The 11,180-nt window shown below is 48.7% G+C and overlaps 1 protein-coding gene across 1 annotated transcript in view; it reads right to left on the minus strand.

The window, feature by feature from the left end:
* The window catches only part of FOXO1 (forkhead box O1), an 89,711-nt gene extending 86,824 nt beyond the window's left edge, over nucleotides 1–2,887 (minus strand). Inside the window, exon 1 of the mRNA XM_008521790.2 lies at nucleotides 1,865–2,887. Within this exon, the coding sequence (XP_008520012.2) occupies nucleotides 1,865–2,512 (648 nt within the window). The 5' untranslated portion in view covers nucleotides 2,513–2,887. The remainder of the gene's footprint in view (nucleotides 1–1,864) is intronic.
* Nucleotides 2,888–11,180: the final 8,293 nt, after the last annotated feature.

Raw genomic sequence — 11,180 nt, forward strand, 5'->3', positions numbered from 1 at the left:
GGTGTAAGTACACACTGTACTTTGAATGCCCAAAAAAAAAGGGTTTTTTTTAATGGCAAATGCTTATAAGAGCTCAAGTAGGACTGACAGATGAGCAACTAAGTCAAGTACTTAAATTAAATGTTAAGTCAAATTGGATTTTGGCAGACGATCCTGATTTTGTGACTTACAAGAATACACACCGAGCTTTAAGTAAGGAGGCACTTTACCTTTCGAAACACTTCGTAAAACTGCATGTAATGCCTGGTAATGAGTCTAGAAGTGATACTTTTACTCTAAAACACACTTTGGAAAAAATAAAATCCTGGCTCCTTCTCCAGGAACTTCAATACGATGTGAGTAACTTAACCTTTTTGACACACATTAACCACAGGAATGGCAGTATATGTAAAACAACCCTAGTATAACAATTCCGCAACAAAGATAAATCTTTATTATGCTCTACAGGCAAGATGACGGGTGAGGAAGGAATCTGGCTCAACTAGAGAACCTTCACACAGATCCCTCCACCTGTGACAGTAAGAAACTGTCAGCTTCAGGAGGCCGCAGGGTGAAGGGACCCCGAATAAGCCTCCCCAGAGCCCGTCCTCCCGAGGGCCCGGGGGCCTTCTCTGCCTCGGGGTAGGGATGTGCCCGCCCTCACAGGGAGTCTCTCCTGGTCTCTCTCTGCAAGACAGAAGGAGCCAGAGGCGCCTCATCGACAGTCCTCCACCGAGGCAAGAGGTCCCTGCCGGTCCTCTCGATGCGCACTTCCACTGCGACTCCCCCAAAACACTTGTCACAAAGCCCCCTGCCTTACCCCTCGGATCTGTACCTCTGTGCTCAATAACACCGAGGTGGCAAGGCGAGAAAGAGAGGACACACACCCCGAGCCCTGGTCACCCAGGGGAGCCTCTCCGTGCTTAAGTAAAAACCCCGGACGGAGAGCAAGGCCAAGTTTGGGGGCACTTCCTTGCGTAGAGAAGCGCTGGCCTCACGCAGCAGCGCACGGCCGGGACGCGCTGGCCCTTTAACGGCGCTCGCTTCCTGCGCCCGCGGCCCCTCCCTCGTCGTCGCCAGCTCCCGCCCACGCCCACGCCGAGGGTCACACTTGAACTTTAGCTCTCCCCGCGCCGCCGGGCGCCGGCGCTCCGCAGGCGGTGGCCGCCCCTTCGCACGTGTTGGATGCGCTACCTCGGGCTCGGCGCGCCCGGGCCCCTGCGCTCCAGGTCACTTCGGATAAAATCAAAACAAAGCAAAAGACACATCGGCCTCCCAAAACTGCGCCCCCAGCCCCCACGGGCCGGCTGGCGCCCTGCCTGTCCCCTCCACCTGCAGCCCGGTCCCCGGCGGCGAGGCTCCGATGCCCCTCGCCGCGCCCTCCCCCACCCGGCACGGCGGAAACGGCTCCGCGGCGCGGCCACGGCTGGGGGGACGCGCGCCGCGGGGACGGAGGAGCCGCCCTCAGCCCCGAAGTCCTGGAGGAAAAGGAGCACTGGCAGGAGTCCGCGCGGGCCGTGGGGGAGCGGCTTCCAGGGAACCCCCTTCTCCTTCCACGGGCGAACTTTTCTGCCCGCCCTAATGTCCACTTCTTGGCGTACTTTTTCTTACTCCCTTAGTTCCCAAACGAGCCTTCCCCGTCGCGCTCCAACTTTCCCTGGAGCGCGCACGCACACACTCCTGTCCCCCGACGGCTCCCAGGCAAGCCCACCACCCACATTTGCGACTTCTCGCCCCCTCCCTGCACGCGCTGCCGGCGTGCGCCACTCTCTCAGGCCAAGCAACCTTGCACAGCCGCCCCCTCATCCGCCCCACCGCGACCTCAGGCGGGGCCAGGGGTCCCGCACCCTCTCCCGGTCTGGCCGTGCGCCCCGAGGCCACTCACCTTCCAGCCCGCCGAGCTGTTGCTGTCGCCCTTATCCTTGAAGTAGGGCACGCTCTTGACCATCCACTCGTAGATCTGCGACAGCGTGAGCCGCTTCTCCGCCGAACTCTCGATGGCCTTGGTGATGAGGTCCGCATACGACAGGTTGCCCCACGCGTTGCGGCGGGACGAGCTGCTCTTGCGCGCCTGCCCCGCGAGCGGCCCGGCGGCGGCGGGGGGCACGGGCGGGTGCTGCGACAGCGGCCCGGGCGGCGGGGGCTGCGGCGGCGCCGGGTGCAGGCAGCCCGCCTCCGGGCCCTGGAACTCCCCGCACAGCCCCCCGGTGGCGGCAGCTGCGGCCGCCGCCGCCGCCACCGCTGCCGCCGCCGCGGCCGCCGCCACGGAGCCGGGCGCCTGCTGGAAGTCCCCGCTCTCCTCCAGCAGGCTCAGGTTGCTCATGAAGTCGGCGTTGACAGCGGCGGCCGAGGCCGACGGCAGGCCCGCGGCGGCGTCGGGGTTCGCGGCCGCGCCGCCCGACGGCGCCGGGCTGGAGGTGGCCGAGTTGGACTGGCTAAACTCCGGCCTGGGCAGCGGCCAGGTGCACGAGCGCGGCCGGGGCAGCGGCTCGAAGTCCGGGTCGATCTCCACCACCTGGGGCGCTTCGGCCATGGTGACCCCCGCCCCTCCCCCAGCCGCGGGAGAGCCAAGAAGGGGTACAGCGCAGCCCCGGGGACCAAGGGGAGGGGGCGCGAAGAGCCGGTCCAAGATTTCGGGGGGCGAGGTCGGCGCGGCGAGCGGACAGAAACCGGGAGGAAGGCGCGGCAGAGTAGAAGCGCGAGCCCAGAACTTAACTTCGCGGGTCCATCAAAATCGAGGCTCCTCCGGGTTCGGTGCACGCACGGGACGGCAGGCCAGAGTCGCCGGGCCCGGGCAGCGCGGGCGCCGCGCTCCTGCTGACAGGGCCCGCGGACGGAAGGACGGACGGACGCCGCGGGCCGCTCGCTCTCCCCGGCGGCCCGACCGCGGCGCTGCTGCCTGTTGAATGTGGCGGCGGCGGCTGCGGCTGCAGCGACTACGCGGCCGGCCGACTTACGGGATCTGCCACCGCCCCCCGCCCGCGGCGGCGCGCGCGCCGGCCCGCCCCTGACTGACAGCTCGCGCGCCCAATGAGCGCGCGGCGCCGCGACCCGAGCAGCCAGTGGCCGCCCGCCGGGGCGGGGACCGGTTTTCCACTGGGAGGCGGCAGTGGGTTGGTGGGGGGTAGTGGGGTGTTTTTCTCTTTCACACACTCACTTTTTTTTTTTGGATCTCTGTTATTATTTTCTGGTGTTTCTCGAGTGTTTCTGTGAGTCTCTCGCCCTCTCAGTGTTTTGATTGCTAGGAGGCAAACCAGCGTGGAGGCGGCGGCGACACTTTGTTTACTACGGAGGAGCAGATCCGAGTACTCGGGAAGCCCGGGTGGAAGGAGGCGCTCGCTTCGCCTCGACCTCCGCTCCCGGCCCGGAGCCGGCTGGGGCGGGGGCCCGGGGACGCTCCGCGCTCCGGAGCCGCTGGGTGGGCGGGCGGAGGCGGCCTCTTGGAATTCTACTTAATCGCCCCCGTCTCGGCTCCACCCACGATTTCTTCGCGGAGAAACGTGGGGGAGTCGAGGGGTTTTGTTTTTGTTTTTTGTTTTCTTTTCCTGCGATCTGTCAAGTCCTCCGGCCCCCGCGCGGGCCGCACGCGCCCCCCGGCTCCGGGGCTTTGGCGGTCAAGTCCGCCGGGAGGGTGCCCTCCCCGCCGCCCCGCGCCCGGAGCCCACCTGTCGGCACCCCCGAGCTGAGTCTCTGCCGCTCGGTCTCGCCCGGGGCCAGTCGTCCAGCCCAGCCGGGTTCACTGTCTTCTTGACCTAAAAGGCTAGAAATGAGGGAAAGGGGCTCGGCGCGGAGAAGACAGTCCCGTTTCACACGGACACACAGACCCAAAGGCATCCTAGACCTCTTGCTCGCTGTGGGAACCTCTGCTCCTGCGCGGGAGCCTCAGACTCTAGCCACGAGTCAGTCCGGGGGCGGTGGCGAAGGGCTTGGAGGAGAGCATGTAGCGAGAACTTATCACTTTATTGCTTACCCCTGATTAAGTTTGACTGTTTGCTTGTGATTTCTTTGCTGTTGTGAAGTGATGAGGTGTTGAGAAGTAAAAACTCAAGAGGAGACTGGACCAAAGCCTTGGGACGCAGTCCTGCCCCACCCCCAGGTTCCTTTAGGCTGCTTGCCGCGTGCGTCAATCAACCCCCCACCTCACCCCACCTTTCCCCGTCTGGGCTCCAGCTCCAGGACGTCCTGTCGAGATCCGTGGGGCCAAAGGTAGACAGACAATGGCCCTTGTGTCTCAGGGAGCAGAAGAAACAATTTTCAAGTTTTGTTTTGTTTTGCTTTTGCATATTTAGGAGGAATATGGAAGGCATTTCCTGTCAGAGGGATGTGATCCCTTAGGATGGAAGATTGACAGTAGGGTTTCAAATATCTTGTCCAAAATGACAGCTCCCAATTCTAAAAAACATCCTCTCTCTTTCTTACAGGTAATTCTTCAGTAGAAACGGTAGCATCTAAAGAAAATAGGCCTCTTTTACAGACTTTTGAAAAGACTTCGAGATTTATTTCTTCCTGTACATTCTTAATATCATCTTCCTAGTCCATACCCCTGTGTCTTCAGAACCCACTTCAGAATCCACGACAACTTCCTACTGATATCGGGGATGCGTGGGGTGGGGGTCGTGGCCATGAAGGATTGGAGATAGGTTTGGTTCCCAGCCTCCTCCTCTTGTGGTCTCTGCGTTTACTGTCAAATTTGGACAGTTCGGGCCTCCTCTTCCAGCCGCTAGGGGACCTCAGTAACCCAGATGATAAGCTCAAGGAAGGCCGTACCGTAGAAGGGCAGCTGCCCTCAACCTTTCCGATTACGCTCTGCAGAGGCAGCCCCCGATTCAGACGGCCGCACCCTGCAAATAGGCGGTGCCCTAGTGGATCATTCTTGGCAAAGGAAGCCAGCTGCAAATTTGGCTTGCCTTCATTTCAATTCCGGTTTTTCAGGGCCCGAATCGGCGGAGAGTGTTTCCTTTAAGGGGTTATTCTTACAGACTTCACCCAGATCCCTAAAATCTTCTGGGCTATCCTGCCTAATCGTTTCTTTAAATATCATAGTTTGCTTTGCTTTTCTTCTTTTTTTTTCAATTTAACCTGAAGCAGGCACAGAGTACCTACAACACGGAGGTCCCTGACACGTAGTTCAAAAAAAATCTTAAATGTATGTTAAAAGGGGTTTATAACTGTTTACCATGCGGCCGTGTGTATTATTTACTGAACCATAGGGTGCTGGTGAACATTTAGCTTGTTTCCAACCTTCAGCTATCACAAGCTATTCTGTAATGAATAACCTTGAATAACTTATTTTGCGTCTGTACAAGTATATCTATAGGAGGAATTTCCAGAAGAGAGATCACTGGGTCAGGAGTTAAATGCATTTGTAATTTTGAGACACACTGCCAAATTGCCCTCCATAAGGGTTGTAACAAGCTAACCCTTCTTTTCAGCTAGCCCCACAAAATGTTAAAGTTGAAAGTAAACTCGGAGATCACCTTGCTGGCCCCTTTAGTTTACAGAGAGGGAAACTGAGGCACAGAGAAGCTAACTGATTTGTCCAAAGTCACACAAATAAAAGTGGTGATGCCAGGGCTGGAGCTCTGATTTCTTGCTCTCCCGTCAATAATCTTCTCGATACACGGAAAGAAAATTATAAATACTCTGTAATGCCAATATAGCAACAACCACTATAAAACTTTGTGGTGTATTTCTCTCCAGTCAATCCCACAGATTTTATTAAATTTAAGTTAGAAGAACTCCATTGAACTGAACGAAGTTTTGATTTAAAAGATGAAAAAAGCGGACACAAAAAGATGATAGTGATGGTAAGATAATGAAAGGAAGATTACAAAAGAAGTGGTTTTGTTTTTTTCAGTCAAAAATGTAAATGTTTTCTCTCTCTCTGAAAGATGCCAAAGCATGTAGGTTGACAGCAGTTCTGCTTAAGAGAAAAAGTTCATTTCTTTTCTCCAGTATTTTTTTGTGGTAGCCGTTTGCTTTGAAGCCTTGTTCTAATGATTATCACTTATTCGTTGGTGTATGTGGCCAAACTAGGAAGAAAAATGTTTCGTGTCAGGTAAAGACAATTAAAATGAAAAGGGCAATTTATCCTCACAAAGGCCATCTCGCAAACCAATGTGGTTTTCTTTCCTCTGCCTGGTTTTCAGGGTAATTATTGCATCATCTTTGACAGGAAGACTGAGGGATGGTTCCCTTTGATCAATTCTCAGGCAGAAACTTCTGCATTTACGCCTCACCGCCAACACACCCATCTCTGGTTTAAACTTTTGTCCAAATAGATAATTTAAGTGCAATTCAATGGGTAAGTGAAAAGTCTGGCTACTTATTTTTTAGTCACGACACTCAACTTCATACTTCACATTCCCTTTCCCCAATAACTGCCCATTTCCAGTATTTTGTCTGAATTTATTAGGAGGTACTGCTATCAACCTAAAACAGCCTGTCTTCGGTTTGCCCAGAGACAATAATAATCTGAAAAACACACAGCTTCAGGTTTTTAAACCAATGTCCTAAAAGCTGGCATATTAAGAGGTAGCTATAGTAATATCAGAAGTAGTCATTCATTTTTCTTGAGGGATAATTTCCTTTGGATTTTGTCATTCATTCAGCAAGTATTTATGGAGCACCTTCTGTGTTCATGCCAGGTGCTGTGCATCTTAGAGTGCATTGTTTTGATGGCAAATTCCTTGACTTCATAGTTTATTTTATTTTCCTTTAGATGATGTTTGATGTCAGAGTTACGACTGTCGCCTTTAAATAATCAGCAATGCATATTGACAATATTTATATGGAAGAATTATGCAAAAAAATTATTTGATACATACAAGGAATGCTAAGGCAGGAGAAAATGGAAATATTATCACTGTCACCATTTTGAAGAAAAATAAGAAGATAAGGTAGACAAGCTAAATAAATGAGCCATCCACAGGCACTGGGAATGTGAGCTCTGGTCACCAGGCCTTGGGGTTGGGCTGATCTTGCTCCAGTGCACAAAAGACACGAGCTACCTCAGATGATGTATCTATCACAAATAAATACGGTGCTTACTAATCTATAACTGGAGAGAAGCACTGGGCAAGTCATGAACCAGATGTTCAGTATTTTTAGTTCTGTTGTGTAGAGCCACTGATGGTCAGCTTCCATAAACTCTATTCCTTCACTCTAAGTGTGAGTGAGAGACGACTTGTGGGTCTCTACAGGAATACTAAAATATATTTGTAGATAATCTAAATGACCAAGAAGAGAGAATGGTTAAATAAATAATGGCATATCTGTGTAAGGTAGAATCTTACGTAGTCATTTAAAATAATCTGGACAAAGCATTTGTAATGAGATTGCAACAGTGCTAGTGATACAGTATTTGAAAAGTTGGAAGGTCTTACTGCCATTAAAAATGTGAGCAGTGGTTGTATTTGGGTGATGGATTTATAGGTGATCATTATTGATCTAACACAAACTGCTGTTTTACAGGTAAGAAAGCAGACACTGTGTGCAAGGCTGTACAGTCAGTGAAGCGCTGGGACCAGATTTGGTACCTCCTAGCATTCAGGCCAAAACTGTTTGCATTCTATTGCATTGCTTTTCGTGATGTTGTCTTATCTAACTAGAGGTTTTCAGACCATTTGATGAAATTCAACCTATTTCAAATACTAGGTCTTTAACTGTCTTTGAGACAATAAAATAACTCTCCCAACTCCTAAATTGCATACACGTTACAACTAAAATTTTTTTCTAACATTGAGGACTCATAGAATTGCCATCAAATTAATGGATGGCACATGAAATCCCAAAGTCTCTGAATGTCACAAATCTGAATTTCACATTCATGCTTGAAACACAATGTGTTTTCACTATTTTATTTCTGTTTCATGTCATATTAAAGCTTTTAACATGCTTCCAAAAAAAGGGGGACATATGTATTAAATAAGAAAGTGCTGCCATGCAGAACACAGATGGTAGTAGGTTTTTGGCAGAAAGGAAGTTTAACAAGGCGTTTTACTTATTTACTCAGAAAACTAATATGTATAAATGTTCAAGTTAAGCAGTCAGAATTAATTGCTGTCTTACAATAATCAGTTTTGTTAAATCAAATCACCCTATTTCCATAACCTTATAGTAGGGAAAGGGAGTCAAATATGATTGTAAACAAACCACTAAGAGAGTCCGCGACAGTTAGAGAAGAATGAAGGAAGAAGAAACAGTTAGCATTTTATAGTAACTAACCATGTTGCTTGTCATTTGTTGATAAAAATCAATAACAAGAGGTAATGACTGTGTAGTTAGAGTACATGTGTTTTTAATATGATACATATAGTCACTGACTGTGTCAGTTATGGTGTAAAAACAGGAGGTAAGAGTTTATCAAATTTCAGATTTGGCTGACTCACACGGCCCACCCATATGCAAAGTTGGCTGTGCCAGAGAGTGAGCATAGATGAATAGTGAGTATTTCTCCAGGATATCAGGTTTCTATTTTGTGGTAAATACAGCCTTAAAAACATGCTGAAATATTCTATATCCTAAGGTTTAACATTTAAAAATGGAATTTCTAATTAGCTGATCGCTGAGATGGTGCTGGAGGAAAAATTGATTTGTCTCGTAGGATGCTGTGTGTACTTTAAATAACTTTGTGTTTGAACAACAAACTGAAAACAGAACATTTGACAGCTATACTGCATGCCTGCACTCTAGAAGCAAGACTCCAACCTGGGAAAACTGTCCACAATCCAAGACTGGGCTTGGTGAGATCTCGTCCTCCTGTTTTTTCAGATTTATATACCATCTGAAAGAAAATGATATATAAATTGATAAATATAAGTATATATCTCTTGTTTGAAAATGTTTTCAGTTCTAAACCATAAGTCACTTTTTACCCAGATTCAGGATATACTCATAAAAGTTATTTTCATTATGCTCCAATGTTAATAAAGGCAACTATTTTTTCAACAGTAAATATGGACTGAGCACTTCATAGCTCTTATCTGAATCAGTCATCAAAACCACCCAATCATGTAGAAGTTATTATGATTCACATTTTACAGAAATTGAAACTGAGGTACAAAGAGCTAAGAAACTTACCTAAGGTCTTATGTAGAAGCTTATCTAACTATAATCAGAGTCAAACCTACCGTTATCAAAATCCAGAACTCATCTCCTGTTTGATATTACACCTTCTGCCTCCTTAAAATGTTGGGATTTTTCTAGAGGACTAGAAATTAACCAGGGGTTAATTTGATGATTCAAGTTTTTTCCAGAAAACTGACATTTGGGCATTTGGGGTGGGGGGGGGGGGCGTTGGTAAGGTGGGGGCGGGGATGGATCATTATCAGCAATCAGCTCTGCCTGAAACCAGTTCACTTTATGTTAATGCAAGAAGCCTAGATATATAACATAAATAACAATAATAATGCTGATGTTTGCATTTGTATAACACAAATGATGTGGGGGATTCCAAGCCATTAGCACTTGCTTATGTGAACAGACAGCCTCAGACCATATACAATAAGAGCAACGTGCCCTTCCGGAAGGGTTGGATTATCTGGAACTCTTTCCAGATAGAGCTTTCCCTATCCTGAATAAAGGCACATTTTGAACCAGTTCAACAGCTCTGTTGAGCTCTATTCCCACCAAAGAAAGTGATTAGCATTGGATTTTTATCCAAAAGCCTTTCCTCATCTGAGCTTCAGAAGCTTGGAATTAGCTTAGAAAAATTAACATAGATTTACAGTTCCAATGGGAGGCCGTCTTCCAGCGCTGTTTAATCCAGCTCTGTTGCTGAACCCGCTGGGGATTGGTTAAAGCCATAAGGTTTACCTTCATGAGGCAATAAACAAAATTAACAGCAAAACAAACAAAACCCTTGTGTTCCTCTCTATTTGAAGTCGACCTCAAAGTGAATTGAAAAGTGCTCCCCGCCCCCTCCCCCGCCAAGTGAGCACAAAATCCTAGAAATATTTTTAAAGCACCTTTAGAAAAACTTACTAAGGGATGGGATCATGGCTCAATGCTCCCAGTTTTCATAAAAAAGTGTGAATAGGGGCCAAGTGGTTAAGTTCGAGCCCTCCTCTTCAGCAGCCCGGGGTTTGCAGATTCAGATCCTGGGTGTGGACCTACACACCACTTATCAAGCCGGCTCATCAACCCGTGCTGTGGCAGTGTCCGACATGGAAGAGCTAGACTGACCTACCAGTAGGATACACAACTATGTACTGGGGCTTTGGGGAGAAAAAGAAAAAAAAGAGGAAGATCAGTAACAGACACTAGCTCAGGACCAATTTTCCTCTCCAAACAAAGAGAAAAAAATGGCATGAATAAAACATCCTTCAGCCTCACATTACAGAGAAGTATAGGCAGATTCTACAAGCCAAGACTACAAGCCAGTATTAGTCAGAATGCTTATCTGTGGCTACCTTCCTCTCAGCCAGGAACAGTTTAAATTACCAATGAATCACAAAAGGAAAATCACTCCTCTCCTCGGTGCTTTCCCATCTCCAGTAGATATACTAGTTTTAATGACCCCATTGAACATTAGCCACTGCAGTCAGTTGATGTGAGAGTCAGCAGATGTTGAAGATTAATGCCAACTTTTGTGTGACAACCAAGTAAAATCAGTTAATCATCCAAATATATTGTCTCTCTTCTTTAATAGCTGTCTATTTGATACTTGATTTTTCACTTTTCATCATAAACACAGCCATATTAGTAGCCTGACAAAGCCTGGGGAAATCGGCTGGAGACAGGCGCAGAATGCCCCCACCTGGCTGCGAAAGCACAGCCCGTTGTGTCCCTCAGTCGTCTCCAGCCAAGGCTGCTGAGAGTAGAGGGCTGTGGAAACAGTGGCTCTCTTACAGATCATGGGAGCCGTTGATCAAGTATGCTGTGAGGCTGGCCCGATGTGCAAAATAGGATAAAGAGAAATCACTGATGAATCTTCCAACAAAGGCAGAAAAACAGCAAAGCATCATCAACTAGGAGCTCTTTCATTCCCTAAGTAGCGCTCAATTTATTCTGCATTTTGAATTTTTATCTTGGTATGACTTGCCACCTACATACCTCAGAGAGGTACTGTAAGGATTAAGATAATGTCTGAAAGTGCTTTGAAACAGGGATGAAATGTTTGTTCTCTGACATTGGTACAACCTCGTGGGTAGGTTTTTGTTATTGTACGAATTACTTTAACTTAGATAAATACGTGATTT

Source organism: Equus przewalskii, chromosome 16, assembly GCF_037783145.1.
Source record: "Equus przewalskii isolate Varuska chromosome 16, EquPr2, whole genome shotgun sequence".
Taxonomy (NCBI): Eukaryota; Metazoa; Chordata; class Mammalia; order Perissodactyla; family Equidae; genus Equus; species Equus przewalskii.